Source organism: Acipenser ruthenus, chromosome 3, assembly GCF_902713425.1.
Source record: "Acipenser ruthenus chromosome 3, fAciRut3.2 maternal haplotype, whole genome shotgun sequence".
Classification (NCBI taxonomy): domain Eukaryota; kingdom Metazoa; phylum Chordata; class Actinopteri; order Acipenseriformes; family Acipenseridae; genus Acipenser; species Acipenser ruthenus.
Genome location: NC_081191.1, coordinates 23,229,962 through 23,253,121, shown reverse-complemented (window position 1 = coordinate 23,253,121; position 23,160 = coordinate 23,229,962). Strand labels below are relative to the sequence as shown.

General features: G+C 35.0%; 2 protein-coding genes across 7 annotated transcripts in view; one reads left to right on the top strand and one right to left on the bottom strand.

The window, feature by feature from the left end:
• Window positions 1–400: 400 nt before the first annotated feature.
• On the bottom strand, window positions 401–4,883 carry ntaq1 (N-terminal glutamine amidase 1). Of its 4 annotated transcripts, none has more exons than XM_059012731.1 (6): window positions 4,751–4,883; window positions 3,352–3,451; window positions 2,086–2,136; window positions 1,758–1,906; window positions 1,317–1,441; window positions 401–951 (listed from the first exon to the last, which is right to left on the bottom strand). In XM_059012731.1, the coding sequence occupies exons 1-6, from the start codon at window positions 4,762–4,764 to the stop codon at window positions 848–850; spliced, it is 543 nt and encodes a 180-aa protein (XP_058868714.1). In that variant the 5' UTR covers window positions 4,765–4,883; the 3' UTR covers window positions 401–847. The 4 variants fall into 4 exon arrangements, with proteins under 4 accessions (XP_058868714.1, XP_033914232.1, XP_033914230.1 ...); XM_034058341.3 differs by lacking the exon at window positions 4,751–4,883 and adding an exon at window positions 4,657–4,717; XM_034058339.3 differs by lacking the exon at window positions 4,751–4,883 and adding an exon at window positions 4,482–4,637.
• LOC117435436 (ATPase family AAA domain-containing protein 2-like) overlaps window positions 4,863–23,160 on the top strand; it is a 28,857-nt gene continuing 10,559 nt past the window's right edge. The window contains exons 1-20 of one of the 3 annotated variants that reach the window (XM_034058585.3): window positions 4,863–5,363; window positions 6,335–6,474; window positions 7,111–7,148; window positions 7,604–7,754; window positions 8,886–8,961; window positions 9,410–9,485; window positions 9,843–9,953; window positions 10,738–10,858; window positions 14,218–14,331; window positions 14,679–14,787; window positions 14,938–15,053; window positions 15,184–15,358; window positions 15,556–15,644; window positions 15,828–15,987; window positions 16,397–16,487; window positions 18,234–18,548; window positions 19,512–19,647; window positions 19,872–20,058; window positions 20,143–20,328; window positions 22,951–23,086. In XM_034058585.3, coding sequence (XP_033914476.2) covers window positions 5,208–5,363; window positions 6,335–6,474; window positions 7,111–7,148; window positions 7,604–7,754; window positions 8,886–8,961; window positions 9,410–9,485; window positions 9,843–9,953; window positions 10,738–10,858; window positions 14,218–14,331; window positions 14,679–14,787; window positions 14,938–15,053; window positions 15,184–15,358; window positions 15,556–15,644; window positions 15,828–15,987; window positions 16,397–16,487; window positions 18,234–18,548; window positions 19,512–19,647; window positions 19,872–20,058; window positions 20,143–20,328; window positions 22,951–23,086 — 2,683 coding nt within the window. In that variant the 5' untranslated portion in view covers window positions 4,863–5,207. The remainder of the gene's footprint in view (window positions 5,364–6,334; window positions 6,475–7,110; window positions 7,149–7,603; window positions 7,755–8,885; window positions 8,962–9,409; window positions 9,486–9,842; window positions 9,954–10,737; window positions 10,859–14,217; window positions 14,332–14,678; window positions 14,788–14,937; window positions 15,054–15,183; window positions 15,359–15,555; window positions 15,645–15,827; window positions 15,988–16,396; window positions 16,488–18,233; window positions 18,549–19,511; window positions 19,648–19,871; window positions 20,059–20,142; window positions 20,329–22,950; window positions 23,087–23,160) is intronic. The other 2 variants (XM_034058586.3, XM_034058584.3) reach the window with 2 other exon arrangements.

The following is a 23,160-nucleotide window of genomic DNA, read 5'->3' as shown; positions in this document are numbered from 1 at the left end:
CATCACAACTCGTTTGTGTGAAAGGGGTATAGGACTGCTTATTCAGCTGTGATAAAAACAGATTAACGCATTATTTAGAAAAGTTATTAAGGAGTATTAGAATATGGAATATAGATCCTGCGTTCTTCATTGTTGTTTTATTTTACACATGATTTTTTTTCTAACTCATTTTGAGCTGTAAGCACAGCAACATTCAAATGTACTCTCTCTGAAGGGTCACTTCAACAGTCTTGCTCTGATTTAAATTTGATCACACTTCAAAAATAAAAACTGGTTGATTGTAAACCCATTTACGAATTTTAATGATCGTATTTTGATATTTTTCAAGTAATCATACCCAGCCACACACACATGCATACATACAAAAGAGAAATAAACTTCCATTAGATGGGCATTTACATAAGGTTGACTACAGTTTTATGGAGAAAGCTCACATGATTACAAGTACAGGTCCATACCCAAATAATTTAAACATAGCCTGTAGACTACAAAAATAACTTTTGCTATGTCTGGTCTCAGGTTTGAACTCCAACATTCGTTCTGTCTTTGTGCTTGGGAATAATCAGGGATTATCGAACCTTTTTCACCCAAATTTCCAGTGGGCCACCCTTCAAATGTCAGGGTGTGGTAGTCTGGGGCAGGATTGCCTGTCAACACAACCCAGACATTCAGAATAATTAGTGTACTCCTTATATGTCTATTTCATGGATAATATGGTTATCAAGCATTTTGCCTTTGAAAAATAGCTTAATATCAAAAGAGGCTGACATTGTGTTTTATGAAGAAAATATGACAAAGAACCTAATTCAGTCCAATAAATAATTTTCCAAGATAAAGTAGCAAATGATCATGTCATGCCAAATCGCTTCACAAACTCTGTTAAGGTGTTGACCTCGCCCCATCCTACTTTGGGATCCATGCTAATAAAGCTGTTTATGTTCATCTTAGACTCTGTAAAGAAAGAAAATAAGAAGATGACCAAGGCTGAGGTTAAAATGATCCCATTCTTTTCAACTATTTAATAAGTGTCTAATTTCTTAATTCAAACAACACAACAAAATGATCTCCTCAGAAGCACACTTTGGCACAAAGTACTTAATCAATAATCTACTCGGTCAAGAATACAATTGTCAAATTCACAATTTTTTGTCCAAATAAAAAATGCTGGTATTTCTACATGGAGTAGAAAAGGGACATGTTTAATTGCCAAATAAAACTGTTGGTTAATATTGTGATTACTAATGCCACCTGGCAAATATGTTAAAATCATGGTGTGCAAAAGTCTACCTCGTTTAAAGTTATAATAGAAGACATACCTGGTGTTTCAATGCAGGGGTAAGGTGGGGGAGGCATGCGCCACTCTCCTCTGCTGTCTTTCATATGAGATCGATCAGAGGCGAAGGTCTTCAAGTATACGTCAGCGGGTATAACTCGCAACTTCCTGGAAGCAATCAAATCTCAATGAGCTTGGAAGGTGTAGAAAACTAACCATAGTGCCCACAGGAGTTCATTTAACATGATCAGAAAAACTTAAAGTAGTGCCCATCATTTACCAATTGGAACATAATATGAAATAATATTTATTTAGTCAATTTAAAAAAAAAATGATGATGATGCTAATGTATCAGCTTTACAGTGTAGTAAAGTGTAAATGTTCACATGAACTGGAACTCAACTGTTTTTGTACATCTGGATACAAGTAAAATGTATAACATTAACAAATGGTATATATTACAACAAATAAACATGTACTTTACCTTCTGTATATGGATTTAATAAAGTCATCTGATCTCAATGCATCTTTGGCGTAGGTGTCAAAGGGACAGGGAAATGGCAAGACTGTGTCTAGATCATAGATTACATTTTGACCTCTGCTTGGTACATGTAGTAAAATAACATGGTAATCCTAGGAAGACAAAAAAAAAACTGTTTTAAATTGTATATATTTTTTTAATGGAAACTGTCACAAAGAGTCTGGAAAACAAAACAATCTACAGTAATACACACAGTCAGATAAATGACTTATTTATTTTCCATTTAAGAGAACATTTAAAGAATACAATATTATTATTCCAGACTACTGACCCACAAGACTGGTTCATCTCCACTATTTGACTTCTGTTTCCAAATGGGCACCTTAGAATTACACAAGAAAAAAAAAAACATTATGTTGCCAAGCTGTTGAGGACACAATTCATAAAAGAAAGCTTTCATTTTATTTTGTAAGCCGACATCTTTTATTCAATCTTAGCGAAATAGCTGTTAGATCCAGTGTGAATCTTTTAAGACATTAACTTTTATACAATGTAATACATTCACTAAAAATAAGACTAGCATCTACAGTACCCTAATTACCAGTATTAACTATCTGGAAATGAATACGTAACTAAATGGATCTAGTAAAGCTTACCCCATGGTGTCTTCTTTAAGATTCTTTATATTCCTTCATTTAGGCCTATATAGTTTAGTAATCCCTTTTCTATAAGGTTACAATCTTCACCTTGGAGTAAATCACTATTAATATGCCCCTATTTGACTGAAGGAAGGTGGTGACTCCTACAGTCAATAAAAATACTGTAATATGCAATAAATTCCAATCTGAATTTTATTGTTATATATTGTTTGTTTTACTACATAATTTGAATTGACAGGCATTGAATTGACAACAGAACTGGCAGAAGGCACAGGTGTCGTTGTCCATCAAATCAACAGTATGAAGGTCACTCTTGAAATCAGGACTTAAAGGATGTGTTGCAGTAAGAATACCTCTGTTAAGAAAGGGGAACAAGACTAAAAGGCTAAAATATGCACAAGAACACAGAAATTGGACTATGGAACAATGGTCAGAGGTTCTTTGGACTGTTGATGGATGGACAACGACATCTCTGCCTTCTGTCAGTTCTGTTGTCAATTCAACGCTTCTCTTCTTTCTGTTCCTTAAGGACATTATCTTCAAGTATTGCTTATCCTTGTTAGACAGCTTTTTGGGTCTTCCAGTCCTGGATTTGTCAATTACAGATTATGTTTCTCTGTATTTGTTGATTATGCTTCGGACACAACACCTTGAAAATCAAATGATGCAAGCTTTTTCACTTTTTCCTTCTTTATGCAAGTCAAGGTTGTTATAATAGCAGAAAACACTAGTGGAGGCTTTGAGTAAATTGCTGATGCTCACAATGCAGTATGTGTAAGACTTTTGCACAGCAGTATATATCATTTTTATTTTTATTGGCGCAACAGCAGATTTTAAATATAACACAAAAAGCTTTAAGTTTTGGACAATACAAGTTGCATTAAACACACAGCAGGTGCTAGTTTGTATTAGATTATTATATCCATAATCGTTCTTACCATCTTTCTATCATTAGAGATAAACACAGCATACACTTCCTCCAAATGAAACTGTTTTTGGATCATAATGTGTTCACAGAGCTTCCAGACATTTTCCTCACTGTGAAAATAATAATAATAATAATAATAATAATAATAATAATAATAATAATAATAATAATAAAACTTGGCTGTAACATCTATTTCATAATTATACATTAAAATACAGATAGTGTGCAGATGGGCGGGTGTTTTTTGAGAGTCCCTGACAAAAATACGTAAGTACTGCCAGCTGAGCAAGTAAGACAATTTACACAAATAAAAGAAATTGTTATATCGATGTTACTTAGATTACGGTACACAAAGGAAAGCGCAAGGCATATTATGATCTCCACTATGTATTTATTTATTTATTTTTTGTACACAAAATAGAGAAATCGCTTGTTTACTCATGGTTATATTAATCGAGAAGTTAATCTATCAACATATTTAGACAATATATTAAAATAGATTGTATTATTTTCCGATAAGTAAATTAATTGTGTGGCCTCACCAGTAGCAGCTTGTATAAATGCAGTCTTCTCTTGAAAGAGTGCCGCTCTGATACTCATCAGCAGCACCTGCATTCAGGTTATTCATTTTTTTTTTTTATATTAAATATCTATATATATACTGTTTGTGTAGTACAATATTAAAAACAGACTCCTGATTTGTTCAAAATACTTCACCGTTTTGCAAAGTGGAACTACATACATACGCCAAATTACAGACGAACATTATTACGTGTGGGAGATGTGTAACATCGTTCTCATTCCTGTCCGGAAACTAAAAACAGGCACCAAACAGGTGTCCTATTTATTTGGACTCCAAAAATAAGTACAGTATTTTATATACAGTACTGTCTAACCAAAATGGTATTAAAAAAAAAAAAAAAAAGATATCGAGTGTGTACGCATCTTGTTATAATTTCGTAGGAATCTGTCTGATTGGGAGTTCAGAACGATAATTGTGCTATATTAATTAATCTGTCTGCATACTTAATTAGACACTACTTCTCCATCTGTATAAGAAAGTTTGGGGTAATTCTCATTTTTTTTAATACAACGCTTTTGAGTGGGAAGAATTTACTACCACACAAAAATCACACTTACATTTTCATATAATTAGTGAATGTAATTTAAACACATTTTACAAATTATTGTCGATTATTTAGACCCCCTTTTCATACCAATATTAATGTAATTATAAAAAATAAGTTCCACAATTCTGACACACAACAAAAATTATATTATATTTTATGTTTTTAAAATCAACAAGCCTCTATACTTGCTCCTATACAGCGGTAATCCTAGGATTGACAAAGACTTCTGTTTTGTTTTGCATCTGTTCCTTCAATTCACTCCCCCCGCCTACTTCTCACCTCTGGCCTATCATCTTAGCCAATCAGACCCCGGGTTCCGGCTTCGTTTTCGACGCGCCAAAAGAGGACTGTAAATGTAACCAGCAGAATCAGATCACTGCGCGGGTGAAGTTCTGTCATTTGCTTCTGCCGGTCATACTTAGAGCGAATTTAAAAATGATTCCGCCGCTTTAGTAAACACATTACCAACACTCATTTTGAATTATAAAGATAAGAGTGGGCTTTTAATGTAATCGGGGCAGTGTTTTGTTACTAAGTTTCTGAAACGGAACAGAACGGTACGGGGCGGGGGAGTGACAGTTTTTCTATGACGTTTGTGGCGCCAGAAATCAAGAACTGAAGAAGGGGGAGATAGAGCGTTTAGCTCAGTAGACCAGAGGACAGCCTAATTGGGGATTTTATTTTTTAATTGAGTAATTAATTTTCATTTATTTGATTAAGAGAAACCCGAGGCACCATGGTGATGTTACGCCACAGTGGTGGTGCAAATACAGCGCCCTCAAAGCCCAGTGACCTGGACTCGAGTTCCGAGTTTCTGTCGCTGCAGCATTCGCCGAAGAGGAAATCTTCTCGCCTGTCGAAGTATAGCTTATTCAGCAGTATGGAAGCCAACGTGAGTTGTCTTTGTTTGTTTGTTTTTTTGTGTGCCTATCTTAAGGCTTTTAGCTTTTGAGTCGATGTTTTTAATCTGGATGTGCAGTGAAGTTATAAACCGCAAAGATTTGTCAAATGGCTTGTTTAAAAAACAGTTTGTTGAGTTAAAACAAAACAAAAAAATCCCAATGCTTACATTTTGTTATGTGCTATTTTATGTGTGTTTCAAGTTTGGCGTTTATAGTGTGGTGATATAATAGGTAGCAAAATACGTTCTCCCAAATAGAACCGTGGACAATAATCTTCACTCTTTTACCATTCATTGTTCAATTAAAGAAAGCAAACATTTATTTTTCACTGCTCCCTAAACAAGTAATAGCGATATGACCCGTATGATGTGACATCGATGTACGTTGGCACTGATGTAATAATAATAATAAAAAAAGTCAACACATTTTAATTTACACATAAAATATAATAAGGTTTTATTTAAAAGTTAACATACGAGGGTAGCTTTTGATATTGGGCCGTGGCGAGGGTCAGTGGTCTTCTCGTCAGGTGTATCGAACTTTTGACAAACACAAGGTGACTTGTTCATTGTCTGGCAGTTTGCCCTATGGTCAGGGATCTCGTCCTGAAGAGACAGATTTGAGGTTTCTACAGTTTATGGTAATGAACTGTGTTTGCACGTTTTTCTGTGTATTTCATTCCTTACGTAGAAGTTTATTTCTGCAGATTATTCCCTGTCTGATGGTACAGGTAGTATGGCATTTACAGTACCTAATAATGATGATACAGGTTTTTGTTGGCTTCTCAGAAAAGTTTAAACAGTCAACATTACAATTGTAATTATTATGCATATAATGTCATTTTAGTTTTTAGTTATCAGACTTAATGTTTTGTTTTAATTGTACAGTAATATCTATACAAGTAGTGTTGATACTTTTATACTTGTAAGCAACTTTTAAGATGACCTCTTTGTTCTTGCAGGGCCATTTATCTGTAAAAGAAGAAAGTGAATTAAGTGGATGCACTTCAAGGAACAAAAAACTGGAACAACTAGAAGTTTCGAATGATAAAAGTGTGGACATACCACAGCAGGATCAAACAATCAAAAAACATTTTACAAGGTACAGTACAGTACACTACTGCAGAACAGTGGTGTCTTTGAAACAAGTTGTCCAGATTAGACCAGTGCACTCATTTGGAGTAGTTAGTTTTGGGTAATCTATTTCATTTGATGTTTGTTTTTTCCATTCACATGTATAGGATCCAGGTCTGATCGGAGTGGTTTACTTTGTGGTATCAAATTAAACAAATACTAGTTCAAAAGCTTTGTAAAGCTTTAACTTATATACAAGTTCAAGTTTTCTGAAAATTTTTGTTTTTTGGAAATCCTAAATCTGAGTATTAGATTTCTTAAACAGCACTTTTCTGTATTGGCATGCCTTGGAAAAGTTAAATAACAGTTCAGGTATATTTGTGGAAAACTGTTTACATTTTGAAATCCAAATCTCTTACCGGTATTTTTTTTCATAAACTACTGTAATTATTTTGTGCAAGTTACTGCATGAAGATGTGATGCATTTAAAAAAAAATAAAAAAATAGTGTATTTTAAAGTAAGTGTATTTTGAAAACAAAATTGCTCGTTTTGCATTTTGAGTGATTTAACATAAACATGTGGTTAGTTCCATAACTTAATTTAAAAGAAATGTACTTAAAAAATAAATAAATAAATAAACCTCTCTCTCTCTCTTACCTTCAGGAAGTCAGGCCGAAAAAATAATGAAGATCAACCGCAAGGTGGGCATTTAAAAAATGTTTTGTAATCTACTGTAAAATCACAGCTTAAATCAATCTAAATTGTTTTGAAGGTCATAGTTACTTAGTTGGTTAATGCCAGGTAACCACCCTTTGTTGGTCTATCGATTTCTGTGAATTAATCTTTTTATTTGTAATTTGCGGCTAGTACCTGGTCAATTGATATTTACTTATTACAAACAGATGTCACCGCCAAAGAGTGATGTCTGTAAAAACATCCTGGCAGCACAGAATGAAAAACTGTCTGGAGATTACATGATTTGCACATCGCACCAACTTTAAAGCCATTTCTGAAAGGTCCTGTGTTGGTCCATAATCCATTATATGTACTGTGTGAACTAATGTGATGAAATAGCTGGATTACTATAGCAAAGCACATCTTTTAGAAATATAAGTTTTGTCTAGTGTTGTATCTAACAGCACTGTTGTTGCTTTAGTTGAAGAGACTGTAGCCTCAACCTCTGAGCCTTTGAATAACAGACAGACAGAAGTGGAAATTGATGGTGAAGTTCGGCGCAGTGGCAGAATTCGCAGAAACAGATACAAAACACAAAATCAATCTGTACTCTATAACCAACTCATTACTAAGTAAGTATGTGTGTGTGTGTGTGTGTATATATGTATGTATGAAAGTATGTATATACATAAATAATGCTTTTTCCATCCAGCTGAAGAAGGATTTGTAATCTGAAACGTCCTGATTTTTTTTTTTATTAATTATTCACGTTGTTGTGTACCAACATTACCTTTTTTTTTTGCTCCTTTTGGTACACCGCAGTTTTCCTTTTTCAAATTTGTGTGTGTATGAAATATAATATATAATATATTCTTTTTTTTTTTATTTGTCACATAAGCATCTGAGGGACTGTAGTCCTTGATAAGTAACTGTGGAAATAAGGATATAGTGAGGATGTTTAGGCTATACTTTAAAACTTGCTCTTCCTGAAACCAAAATTGGTCTGCATATTCTTTAGGTTTAGTCCATTATGTTGACAGACCATTCTGACTCCATGGTTCCCGTTCTACTAAACCATCAATGGTGTCATAGCAACCTAATTCATTCCTATTACTGCCACTAGATGAGATTGTATCTTGGGATGTTTTGCTCTAGATGCATGTCATGATCCTTGTGAAACACAATAACAAAGCTATATTACCAACATTGTAGCAAACTAGGAATGCCACAGTATTACAATTTGATGGTTTGATAACTGTCAGATATATACCATCGTTAACCTTCGTACAGCTGTATAATGTCATTTTATTTTACAGCTTGTAGACTAGTATAAAAGCCATTAACGGTTTAAGTAGCTTTTAAAGAAATGCACAGATGTTTAAAATAACAACCAAAAAACCCAACTAACGTTATACAGCTTTACATAACTATGTATTGCATCTTACTCTTCAGTGTTTTAACTGGAACATATTTTCTAATTCTCTCAAACTACAAAAATTACATTTAATACATTTCCAATACAGTGCAAAGTTAGCAATGTCTTTCTACAAAAGGGAGGGAGGGGGTGGTTCAATGTTTCAAAACAGAAATAAGCTTAGTGTTAGTTTGTGCTCTTCTTTACATACACCTACATTTGTTCTTAATATTATGCTGGTATACCATGACATCCTTGTTTTTTTGTTGATGTTATTAATTTAGTATGAATAATATCTTTTGGTTAATTCTTAACCCCAGTGTTTTTATTTTTCAAATTATTTTTTAAGCACCGCGGAGGCTGTGCTGAAGAAAATGCACCGCAGATTAAAAAAATTAGACAATTCACCTGATACAGAAGAAGAAGTAAGTCTTCCAATTTACTCTTGCTATAAGTAGTCCCACAGTTGATTTGTGACTGTTTAGAGCTGTGTGCGCCTAATGACCTAGGTCAACATATTTGTCGGCTATAAATCTGTCTATAGGAGGCTGTGTGGTCCAGTGGTTAAAGAAAAGGGCTTGTAATCTGGAGGTCCCCGGATATATATAGATAGATAGATAATATTCTCTCTCTATATATATAATATATATAAACAATGGCAACTTCTACACAAGGATTGTGTGTTGCACATAAGTGTATTTATTTATTTGTGTATTTATTTATTTTTCCATCTTATGAAAATGAAGGAATATACTATGTTATGAATTTTGGAAGAAAACTAAAAAAAATCATCCATGTTTATTCAAGCATAAGTATATTTGGTATGGTTAATTATTGAGCTAGCAATGTAGCTTACCTATTTCCTTTTGCCAGGAGATGTACTCGGGTAAACGCAAGAGAGGAGGTAAAAGAGACAAAGAAACAAGTGACAAAGAAGATGCGCATGGGGGTTTGTATTTGTTTTGTTTTAATTGCGGGCATCTTTTCTATATTGAGCTATGCATTTGCCTTTATGTTTTTGTGTCTTGGTTATCCAAGGACAATCTCTGCTTTTTCACATAGAAAATGTAAATCCAGGATTCTTTGTCTCATGTACGGAAAATTGTGTACATTATAAAATGTAGCTTTGCTTAGTTGCAAACATTATAATTAAATTGTCCCATTCTAACAGTGTTTTATAAACAACCTTGACTTGGATTTAAATGGGCATAATTAAATCAATTGACCTTTTTGCTGTGCCCTGTATTATTCAGAGGGTGGTTTTACAGAGCCCTCCTTAACAACACTTAAACTTTTAAATCTGCAGATTTCACTGAAGATGAGGGAGAAGAAGATCAAGAGGATGAGGAAGAAAACCAGAAACGCTATGAATTCAGGAAGAGAAAAACAGTTGTGCTCTACCAGGCTCCCCAAGTTGGTATGTACAGCCTAAACACATACTGCCCCTGTAAACATGTTGCATCTTTAGTAGGTCTATAATGGGACTGTTAATCTGCTAACTGCTGCACATGCTTACTGTCCTTGAAAAAGGCTGCAAACCTATTCTGCAGGTGTTTTTTAAAAAAAAAAAAAAAAAAAAAAAAAAAAAACTTCTGTGTAATATGGTACCTGACCTTGTTTTATTGTTTTTGCATTTCTGGATGTAGCTGAGATACACTTTTTTATATAATCTTTTAAACCCAAGGACATTAAAGTTGACTTCGTATTTGTGAACGTGAGGTACACCGGCAGTGGTTGTTTTCTTAATGCTGAATATATTTTATTGGAAAACAATTCGGTAATAGGTGTGCTAAAAAGCAAGGGCAGTATTCATAAAGAGTTTTTACCAATCATTTGACTTTAGACGTAACTACATGTAAGAGTTGCACCCGTGCAAATTGGAGATAAGCACATCTGGCTAAAAGGGCTTTTATGAAACAACTGGAATTCATAAAATGCATTAATTGCCCTTTTAGCCATGTGCTTCCAAGTGTGAAAGATAGGCAGTAGGCACGGTATAGCTGTTTATGCAGATTCAAGATTCGCCTGCTGCCACTGACACATTGCTTTCAGGTAACTTTCTAAAACAAACTTAAATGAAAACATTTAAATACTTAATTTTGTCCTTGTGGTTCATTTGCAGTTCAGTATACATTTCCAGAGAGTGCATACGCACAGTTAAGATAATTAACCTTATTTTTTTTATTTTTTGCATCGAACAGAACCAAGAAACCACAGGAAACAAAACCTGTTTTATAATGGCCCTGCTTCCCCTGCCAGGCGAAGATATCAATTTAACTCTGCTGCCCCGAGAAGTCCTTATAGTAGCAAGAGAAAGAACAGGTTGGAAAATAACCCTTTGCCAGATGTGTTTATTTACTTTAAAGTAATGGGGTCAGTTGCAAAGTCTTTAATGTGTTTCAATTGATGCACCAAACAGGGGGATTAAGTAAGTTTGATCTACTTGATTAGGCATCTGGTTAGTACCATCAACAACCCCAATTTTAGCATACCCACAGTTCGTTTTCCATTGGGATCAGCAAACTAGATGAAGCTTGGTCCTAGTGCGACATTCTAAACCAGACCCTTGCTTGCAGATAAAACATATATATCAAGTGGATTTATTTCACTTAAGAATTATTTTCCATGTTTTCTTATGTCTGTCATGTATGAGCTGTCAGATCAACAGTTTACCATCCTTACACAGGGTTAGAAACGAATGTTTGCCCGAGGCAAATTAAAACTGATGAGGACTGGTCTGTGTCTCGGTACTTACGTTCATAGGCTTGCATTTTTAAAAAATAAAAATAAATAAAAAATATGCAGGAAGTCCATTTTCTAATGGGGTGTAGAAGTGAGAACAAACATTCATAATGTTCCCCATGTCATGCCAAATTTTGCATTATTTTGAGATATGCAAATGCGTCGGGGTATCATTGAATTTTGTCTGTGATTACTTACGCAATTAATTTATTCATCGCTGTGGTTTAACTGAACTTGATACAAATGTTTGTTATGTATTTCTTTTTTAAAAAGCCCAATTGCTTGAACGCAACATACTGATTTGGTAGGTTGATCTTTAACAGTGGTGCAATCGGCACCCTAATTTTTTATTCGATTATCGTGTAGACATTTATCAACAATAATCGATGCATTGAGTTTTATTTTTCAAATTAAAGAACAAACTTTTTTCTTTTTTATAACAGGCGATCCAATAACTAAAAACACCGTTGTGCATAGTCAAACAAAAAGGCACAACTTGCTTTCAAATTAAAACACTTCCAATTATAAAAAATACAGAGGCCTTGAGTTTAACAACTGAAAAGAATGTGTGTGCATCCGCATCAGAGCTTCAGATGTTCCTTTAACATTGTAATAATAATAATAAAAAAACACTTTAACAGAAGTAATTTCTAGGAGGCTGTGTGGTCCAGTGGTTAAAGAAAAGGGCTTGTAACCAGGAGCTCCCCGGTTCAAATCCCACCTCAGCCACTGACTCATTGTGTGACCCTGAGCAAGTCACTTAACCTCCTTGTGCTCCGTCTTTCGGGTGAGACGTAATTGTAAGTGACTCTGCAGCTGATGCATAGTTCACACACCCTAGTCTCTGTAAGTCGCCTTGGATAAAGAGGTCTGCTAAGTAAACAAATAATAATAATAATTACTGTTAACATTTTATGTCCAAAATCAACACATTTTAATTAATCCAACAAATCCTGACATTTAACTATCGTACTAAAGTCAGCTTCTTTTTATATAATATTACCATATAATCCAAACACAACATGCTTTGAAACAAAAGGTAAATCAGTAGATTAAAAAAAAAAAAAAAAAAAAAGTATTGCCTTAATTAACTCAAGAAAACATGAATACAATAGGCCAATGTAGAGGCATAAAGTATATATCTACCGTACTAGCATTAAAAGAACCGCACTCACACACTCAATGTTTTAATGCAAACCGGCATCAGGAGACTTCAAACTGGGTTCTAATTTGATGCATTGATTCACCGATATGTAATCGAAGCTTGGGAAATTTAAGGACAGATGATCAATAATGCATTGATTAATTGTTGCACCCCTAATCCTTTAATAATTGTAAAAAGTATTTAAAACTATATAGGTTTCAGAGATGATTGCTTCACTATATGTCTTATTACTAACGTATTTGTATTACAAGATTTAGTGCAAAATATTAGAATAACAATTTCATATGGTCCGCTTCAAAGAAACGTAATGTGAGGAAATGGCTATTGCCTTGACCTATTTTGTGTTTTTACGTTTTTATACTGTTTTGATGTCTAAAAAGTAGATTTAGTTTGTGGAGATTTATACTGGGTTGCGATCCCCCCAGCACCACAAAAGACAAGACCATGATTCTCAAACAACACAAGGAATATGACGGAGATAAAAGGCAACACACTTTAAATAACCTGGCTTTCACAATTTGACTGGCTGCAGTAAGTCTACGCCTTCAGAAAATAAGATGTACTGCAAGGTTTGTGTCCACTATGACAAAAGCCAGAGTAGCATATTTGTGATGGGGTCGTCTACCTTTTAAGATAGTCGATTTTTTTAAAGTGCATGAAAAATTAAGTAATAATTATAACTGTGTGAAACTGATGAAGGCAAAAACTGCCAAACCATAAACACCTCTGTGATTTTAAAGCTAAAAGTGCTTTTCAGAACAGCTCACACCCTTGCAAAGCATGCACGACCGTATTCTGATTTCTGGATAAGGCAAAAGGATTAATATTCATAATATTTAAACTAATTGACTAGATCTTATGATTAGTGGTTTGCAATTGGAACAAAATCTATGAGCTTTTCTAGACTTCTATGGTTGTTTTAGTTGGTATAGATTTAAACCACAAGTATGTTGCAGTTGACTCTAAGATACTACTACAAGAAGACCAACTTCATGGCCAATGTCTTCATTGACTGAGTTGGACAGATGTGTTTTTTGCAATAAGTAACTTTTTTTTTTTTTTGTGGTGTGGATTTATTTATTTTTTTGCCTTCAATAACCCTTGTTTCAAATATTTAAGGATTATACGAGGATTATACGTATTCTAATTTTTTTTTAAAACAAACTCACCTCTTATAGGAGTCCCTGAAACATTTGACATACATGACTAGGATATGTGTAAAGTGTAGCACAAAAGGATATTTGTAAAGAGTAGCACAAAAATACATGGGTAACACATTGATATACCCCATGAATTAACATTATGCCTATTGAGAGATGCAGTACCTGTACTATATAAAATCTATGGTAACCAATTTCCTATCTTCTTGAATGTAGCAATAGGCTTAGAAGTAAATACTTTGTTGTAGGCATCTAGTGTTTAGTGGCTTTAAGTTAAAATCATATAAGCTTCTAAAATTTCTTCTTGTTTTATTTTATTTTTTTATTGACCGATGTGGCAGCAGAGTTGATTCGGTAGCTAGTCAACCTAGGTAAGATTTTAGATAAGCATTGTTGTCTTTTTAAAATAAATACAGTAAGCCTTATAACCTTATAATGTATAGTTTTATTTAACCTATCATAAACTTTTAAAATAACATACAATATGATAGTATAAAAGATCAGTATTGTCCTGGATAGACTCTCTTCTGCTGAAATGTTATGTGAAGTTAGAGGTTTAAATGGGAACTTCAGTTCTTGCTCTTCTCTTACTGTTCTTGTGCTTTTCCCACCAGACGAAGACACGCCATCCACAACAGTGACTCCACGTCTTCCTCTTCATCTGCATCTGATGATGAAGACAGTTTTGAGAGACGCAGGGTGAAGAGCAAAAATGGAGCAATGAACAGGTACCAATCCACAATACTAGAAAGTGGTCACTTTTTTTCCATAACCTAATATAAAACCTGCTTGCCAGTATGTCTCTGAGCTATATGCATTTAATGAAATGCAAAATTAATTTGACATAATTGGATCAAAACTTGGACCGCGGAATTAATATAGTAGCTTCTACTGTGTTCCTTTTTGTGCTTCTAGGTGATGTACTGTGGTCCAAATGCTTTGAAATATTGGCTCAGATTATTTGGCTGTAATTATGATTCTCAGTATGTCACTTCCTTCTTTTAATGTAATGAATGGATGCGTTTGGGGCAATGTGATGGTTTTGATGCATTTTCTTAACTGTTTTGTCATCAAGATGTCTTCCTTTGAACCTGCGTAAAGAAGACTTGTTGGGTCTCCACAAGGACCGCATGAAGATTGGAGCAAGTCTGGCTGATGTGGATCCCATGCAGATTGACTCTTCGGTTAGTCAAAGTACCGTACAGAAGAATTGTAATACAGATTGTTGACATGCACCTTGCGTGCTATCTAAATTAAGCTGTTGATAACATGGCCTATTGTAGGTGTGGGTAGCATAAACTCAGCTGATTGACTGAACTCTCATTTCTGTACAGGTGTGTTTTGACAGCATAGGTGGATTGTCCAGTCACATCTTGGCTCTAAAGGAGATGGTGGTGTTCCCTCTGTTGTATCCAGAAGTTTTTGAAAAGTTCAAGATACAGCCTCCTCGGTAAGCAAATAATAGACCATTGCATGAAAATACGGTGTTAAACGTTGGTGTTTTAATGTGATTATTTAGCAGAAGTACTTTTGTTTGGTGTAGGTGAGTGTTTTAACAAATGTTTTTTTCACTTGTTCAGGGGCTGTTTATTTTATGGACCACCTGGTACTGGAAAAACCCTGGTTGCCCGAGCCCTTGCTAATGAGTGTAGCCAAGGGGACAGAAAGGTGGCCTTCTTCATGAGAAAGGGAGCAGACTGTCTGAGTAAATGGGTGGGCGAGTCGGAGCGACAACTTAGGCTACTGTTTGATCAGGTAAATATTGTAAAGTGGTTTAGTTACTTGCAACAAAGGATTAAAGTCTTCAGTCCACAACCAATGGCTGCACATCACATAAATTAAGCATTCCTGGTGTTGCTTATGTATTGGCATGTGTAGTGATGTAAATCACATTAATACACCTGCAATACAAGGAGAACTGTCAAAGGCTAAATGCAAAGTTTTCATCTTAGGCCTACCAGATGCGTCCTTCAATCATTTTCTTTGATGAAATTGATGGATTGGCTCCTGTTCGATCCAGCAGGCAAGACCAGATACACAGGTATGGTGGGAAAAAATGAGTGTTTTAAAATGTACAGTAGTTCCAACAGATTTGACTGAAGGGATGTTTTTTGTATAATAGTTAATTGTGACAATTTCTGTTTTGTGTGTGGTTTGTTATTTAAAAAAGTGTCAGCATTCTGTGTTTGTTGGGTTCATTACATATTTTTCTATTTAATGTTAGCTCTATAGTGTCAACTCTGCTGGCGCTGATGGATGGTTTGGATAGCCGAGGTGAGGTAGTGGTGATTGGAGCCACAAACAGACTGGATTCCATTGATCCTGCCTTAAGAAGACCGGGACGGTTTGACAGAGAATTTCTGTTTGGCCTTCCAGACAGAGACGTAAGTGAAAAGAATTACAATTTAATTAAGATATTTAAATTACATTTACATACAGCAACAAAATAGACTAACCATCCCATAGTTATACCACTTGAACACTAGAACAAATGTAGATACACTTTAGGAAAACTTGGATTCAGTTTGGTACTTTTTTGCATTGGCTTCCCTGAATTATTTACTGTTCTGTAGATAACCAGCAAATAAACAAAATACAAATATTAGGCTTGATTTAGTTGATTTAAGCACCTCCCCCCCAACAAACAATTGAAATCCCTGAATGTAAAACTTCTGGTACTTTTACAGCTTGCACAGTAAAGTTACATATAAAGACTTCAAAACCAAATTATTTTGAAATAAAGGGTAACATTCTGAATTTATTTTAATTTTTTTTTTTTTAATTTTATTTAAGACTCGTAAAGACATTTTGAGAATACATACAAGGCAATGGAATCCAAAACCTTCTGATGACTTTCTTGAAGAGCTGGCTGACAAATGTGTTGGTAGGCTTTATTATTATTATTATTATTATTATTATTATTATTATTATTATTATTATTATTATTTATTTCTTATTAGTATATTTGTTTATTTATTATCAACATGTGTGTTTTCATTTTTGCAAGTTAAGTCTTTAGCCTGTTTTTAAGAGTTGCTGTTAGTTTCAAACTCATTTTCTGTGACGTCACCCTTGCTATTTTCAATTTAGCATTTCATATGGTTTGATAAAAGTAGGGTAATACAATTCTACATTAACAATGTAAAACTTTTATTTTCATAATTACAGATTGTGACAAAACTTCGTTATTTACAGTTTAACAGTTCTGGGTTCCTAACACGTCTGGATAAAGCACGCTCGCCAACAAAGGAACAGTGGGAACACAGCTTCTTTTCCCAAACAAAACAAAAATAAATCCCACTAACAAAAAACAGGATCCCCAACTTTAGTCAGACACTAATCTGGTTTACTGACTTTTACATATACACAAATCAGGGATTTAATATACTCTGTTTTAATGTACACCGCATTCAGGTCTATGCACAGTTCCTTACCTTCCCACAGACGGCTATTGTATTTGAAACCTGTCCTTTTTATACCTGTCTGGCTTGTTAAATTACGAACAGGTGTATTACTTTAACTGATTGCCTGTCAATCAGTGTTCTGGGATAGCTATGGCATTCTGGGAGATGTCGTTTTTCATTCCTTGTTTAAACAGCAAGAACTACATTTTCTTTCTTTTTTTTTTCAGTAACAAGCAATTTCATCATAACTTTGTAAAACTGTATCAATTTACATGGACGTTAGATTTAAACTCAGCTATTGCATTTCATTCCTGGCTTAAACCATTGTTCAAAGCAGCTTACAGCCTACTTACGTACTTCTCAAACTGATCGCTTGCAATGATATTTAGGTTTGCATCTTTAGGTTTGGCAAAACGATCAATAACCTTCCTCTCCGTTCCAGGTTCATGTTACTTTTTTGTTTTTTTTGCATTTTTATTTTTCTAATGCCACTTTCATGTTCTGCATCTAAAACTTTGTGCACACTACTATCTTTTTTTATTATTTATTTCTTAGCAGATGTCCTTATCCAGGGCGACTTACAATTGTTACAAGATATCACATTATTTTTTACATGCAATTACCCATTTATACAGTTTGGGTTTTTACTGGAGCAATTTTAGATAAAGTACCTTGCTCAGGGGTACAGCAGCAGTGTCCCCACCTGGGATTGAACCCACGACCCTCCGGTCAAGAGTCCAGAGCCCTAACCACTGCTTCACATCTTCACTTACAACAAACACTTGTGTCTGTGTAAAGTGGAATTTCAAACTCAAACTCCGAAGAACTCATGACGACATTGTTGCAGTGTGAGAGACAAACATTTTAACTGTTTTTACTCAGCTTAACAACTCAAAGTGTTGAATCAGTAAAATAATCCACAGTTTCTCAGGCTACATGGCGCTCGAAACGGTGAATTTTTACTGATTTCAACAGTTATCGTTGTTTATCCCTTACATAAATGCGGGAATTTTATTGCAGTAGAAATGACCTAGAATCCAAAACCTATTATGGTAAGGTGACATTTCAAAAAGTGGGCAAAAGTATATAAACTGTCATACACCAATCACTGCCATACAGGAATCGTATCATGATTTTTTCTTTTCATGAATCTATATATTTAGTCTTGTGTATGATGCGTTGTCAACTCCACTTGTGCTTAACCCTCTGTATATTTCTTTTTCCAGGTTACTGCGGTGCAGATATTAAGTCAGTCTGTGCTGAAGCAGCACTTTGTGCCCTCCGCAGGCACTATCCACAGATCTATGCCACCACTGAGAAGCTGCAACTGAACGTGGACTCCATTCAGATCAATAGCAGGGACTTCATGGTGGCCATGCAGAAGACTGTCCCCGCTTCCCAACGGGCAGTATCCTCACCTGGAAAAGCCCTGTCTCCCATTGTAAAGCCCCTGCTGGAAAACGCCCTCCAAGACATCCTGGTTGCACTGAGCAGGGTCTTCCCTCATGCAGAGCAGGCCATTAAAAGGCAGGAGAGCTCAGGTGGGCAAAATATATAAGTTGTATTCATGCTAGTCCAGTACCCATAGGGTAAAACATTAGTGCATGATTCAGGAGTAAGTAGCTTGAAATTTCATGTAGTTTTTATTTGTATGTATGTGTATAATTAATATATATATATATATATATATATATATATATATATATATATATAAATAAAATATATGAGCAGCTCAGGAGCTCGGTCGTCAAAGCACTTTTAACATACTTTACATACAGAACACAAAACCAATCAAAATAATTGCAAGCATAGTCAATGGGGACCTTAAGAACTAAGAAAATAAGATTTGATGCTACTTTCTCTTTAAATTTAGCTAAACATTTAGAACTGTTTTAAAATATGGCTGCACAGAACCAGTGTATTCACATATTCACACAGCCACGTGTGGCTCTGAAGCAGCATATCATCTCCAAATGTGGCTTAGGTTAAGCTTGATTGTGGGTATTGTACAAAAGAAAATAACTGGCAGTAATTTTACAGAGCTGCTGACCTTTGCATGTGACCTATCTCATAGATTGTATTTGCAGGATTACATAAAAACTGCATACTAAATGTGTCATGACTTGGACCATAAACGACTGCCAAATTGTCATGGTTTATGCATGATGGGCAACACACTTTGTACACGGCTGTATTTTAGGATTCTTTCAATAGCCTTTAATTGGTATCGTCCAGTAAGATTTTTTTACATGGCCAGTTTTATGTTTCATAAACGGTGATTTGATGCAGACATACTTCCACATATCAGTTTTAGATTTATGTTTACTAAATGTTTGATCAGAAATATGTCAATATTATTATTCCCAAGGAATAGCTTGCAATAAATATTTTAATGTTTTAACAGCGAGTTGGAAAAAAGCTTCATTCAATAAAAAAAAAAAAACTCTGAATAAAGACTTCTGGTCAGGCCTGTTCCTAATTATGTTTATCCTTTTATTTTGAAGATTTTTTTTCATCTGAACATACAAGTCATATTTTAGATGAACAGCTAATATACAGTGATGATGAAGGACAGTCTGTATATGAAAACAACTCAAGCCATAAATCAAGGCAACAGAAACAATTCCTCCATTTCAAAAGGTAACATGCTAAAGAATCGCATATGTATACTCTATAGTTGGCTTGGCTTTTATATTTTAACAGATTTAAACTTATTTTGGCTTTCCTGCATTTCAAAGATTGAGTACTGAATTACTTCCATCCAAAAAAAGCCTTCTATTGTTTTATTTTTACTTATAAACTACTTGGACTTGATGGAATGTTTTTCCTTTTTTTTTTTTTTTTATTAATGTATTTACCATTAGGAGTGCCCACTATAATCCAACATCCTACCGGCCAAGATTTCTACTAGCAGGGAGGTCGGGGGATGGACAGAGTTCACACCTGGCTCCTGCTGTCCTGCACGTCCTGGAGAAATTCACTGTGTACACTCTGGGTATAGCAGTACTCTATGGAGTCAGTACTGCATCACCTGAAGAAACCTGCGCACAGGTAACCAGACAATTCACATCTTTGATTGTGGTTGTTTTTATTGTACTAACCCATGCACTAATGCATGTTTGTTTTTTTTGTAAGCTTTTCTGTGAAGCAAAGAGAACCTCCCCAAGCATTATGTATCTTCCTAACATTGACCTGTGGTGGGATACAATGGGAGCTGCGCTGAAGGCTACATTTGTCAGCTTATTACGTGACATTCCTTCGTTCTCTCCGATACTTCTGCTGGCAACCTGCAGTTCACCTCATAAAAAGCTCCATTCAGAGGTATTTGAAATGTATTTTTTAATTAATTTTAGCCTATTTATCCTTTTGTTGAATAAACCTTGTCTTGGTACAGTACACATTTACATACATTTAGAAATACAAAAATTCTGTCCGTCTTTCTCTACATCTTCAATATTAAAATGAGTTTTGGTTCACATTCTTATATTACTGAGTATTGGGGTCACCACCACCAGTTGATAAAGTGTGAAGGACCTTTTAATGGTCTCATTAAGAAGAAATTGTGTTTGCTGATTATTAGATACGTCAAAGGTAGACAAGAAAAGATGAGAATCTTAGGTTTGGTGGTTCTGAATGTGCTCTGTTATAAATACTCACTCTTTCACTCTCTCAGCATTTTGGTTGCTTATTGAACTGATATACTGCACTGTAAAATTCATGTATAGCTGCACACAGGTGCAAAATGCACTACGATTCAACACAATTTTTGTCATTCTGTAATGAGTTTGTTGTATTACACACTCCTATGGCTAACAGGTACTGTTTTAGCTACCCCGGAATCGGTTCTTAACTTTACATTCCTCTGCATACTAGACATAGCAACAATCGGTACAGTAAGCTACTAACTCCCCTTTGAAATGAACATTAGGGCTATATTTAAGTTTAATGCAACACCACTATCCCTTTCTCATCTCAAAAAATAACTTTATAATTTTTTTCTTAAATAGGCCCGTCATGTTTGTTTTTATTCAGGATTGCAATATGTCACAACAAGTAGTCACGTCTACACAGCTGGGTACAGATATAATTAAGGCCCTGTGAAAACCGCAGAATTATTATTTTTTTTAAAACAGCAAATAGATAGAAATGCATTGACATCAAAATCAACGTCAAAGTTATTCAAGCACTTTACAATAGCTAGTGAAACGGTGTTGTAATTAACAGCCTATAGGTAAAGTGTATCTGCAAGGACAACTTTCAGTTCTACATCAGATTATTGTTATTGTTGTTATTATTATTATTATTATTATTATTATTATTATTTGTTTATTTAGCAGACGCCTTTATCCAAGGCGACTTACAGAGACTAGGGTGTGTGTGAACTATGCATCAGCTGCAGAGTCACTTTACAATTACGTCTCACCTGAAAGACGGAGCACAAGGAGATTAAGTGACTTGCTCAGGGTCACACAATGAGTCAGTGGCTGAGGTGGGATTTGAACCGGGGACCTCCTGGTTGCAAGCCCTTTTCTTTAACCACTGGACTGCACAGCCTCCTGCATTTTGCAGACCTTGCAAAACAAATACAATGTGTAACACATACTGATTTATGGGCATCAGTCGACTCGTCAGTGACCACTGACAAGCAACCAGACTGTCTTAACAATTCCATAGTCTCTTGCTTGTGATGCTCAGCAACTTTAGGTAAGTATTCACGACTCAGCTGGGCTGATTTAAGGAATCGCTCCAGCATTTGCTACACACAGTCTGTCCAATTTTTCAAGTGGGATATTTGCACAAACAAATGCCTCGGTCAGGTCAAAATGTAATGTGTTTTATGCTTTCTTTGCAAGCAAAGCAGTCGCGGTACTGCTCTGGATTTCTGCCTTTCTCTTTCGGTGAACACTTGAATCTAGCCTGTCAACAGACGATTTTCAGTAGTGATCTAACGTTGCAGGATGTACAGAAGAGCTTACCTCCATCGCTCTGTAAAACCCCTGCTGGATACTGCTTTACTCAATCTGCTGCAGACACATTTTTTAGCCTTTTTAGCGACATCCAGTGTGTAGTATTTTAATTTCCTGCCTAGATTGCATACAGTCACATAACAATTACAGCACAGCACTACTGTACAGTTTTTTTTTTTGTATGAAATACAAATAATTATGAAATGTATTTATTTAAGAATATTGAAAGAAATTGCAGTATTGGGCTAATTTCACGATTTCCACAGTCTGAGAAATTGAGATTTACACAGGGCCTTGGATATAATCAAACCTTTAAAGAAATGAAATAAACTTTGATTTAATGTGAAATATATAGTTGGTGTATTTTGTTATCTTTAAAAAAAATAAAATAAATATGTGTCACACCAAATGTTACGGATAACCCTATTTAGCTTCCAACATTTGAAAACCTTAAGACTGCAGCAAGCATTTCAAAAAAAAAAAAAAAAAAAAAAAGGTTCTGTAATCAAAACAGGGATGCAATTTCCTGTCTTTAATGTACAGTACTGTGTCGTCATTATTATACTATAAAAGTCTGTAACACAACTGGAGATGACTAGGATTCAAGTTCAGTTACATCAAGATTTATTGTCTGAGAAAGTCCCAGCAAGTTTGTAACTAAATGCACCCCAAAACAATGAAGAACTGCCATTAGTCTTACCCTGTTTTATTATCACGATTTTTAACACTATACAAATTTTAGTTGATGCATTTTAATTTGGCATTTCTTAGTAAACCATGTTTTCCTAGTGTTGGACATCAATTGTAACATGGTACTATAAGCAAAACACAAATACATTTGTTAATTCTTTTGTTCTTTGTACCAGTGGTTGTGTAATAGTCCTGCACGCTTGTGTTTTCTGTTTGATATTGGGTTGCTTATTTTTCTAGTCCTGTTTGTGTTCAAGGCCGATGTTAAACATGGTGTTTTTGTTAGATTCAGGATCTGTTTCTGAAAGGATATGGAGAGGTTTACCACGTGCAGCTTCCCACCAGTAATGAGAGGAAGCGGTTCTTTGAAGATCTGATTTTGCATCAAGCTGCCAAGGCCCCAGGCTCTCAAAAGAAAGCAGGTTTGTTTATTTTTGGTTGTATCACATTGGTTTTAAGAGACGATTTAAGCTATACAATCTAGACCAGCGTTATT

Excerpts from the sequence above, each read along its gene's own strand:
- ntaq1 (XM_034058337.3), bottom strand. The coding sequence starts at position 3,969 with ATGAATAACCTGAATGCAGGTGCTGCTGATGAGTATCAGAGCGGCACT. Across the intron at positions 3,452-3,883 it reads ATTTATACAAGCTGCTACTG|TGAGGAAAATGTCTGGAAGC; the intron begins GTGAGGCCACAC and ends TTATTTTCACAG. Across the intron at positions 952-1,316 it reads CCCCTGCATTGAAACACCAG|AGTCTAAGATGAACATAAAC; the intron begins GTATGTCTTCTA and ends CTTTCTTTACAG.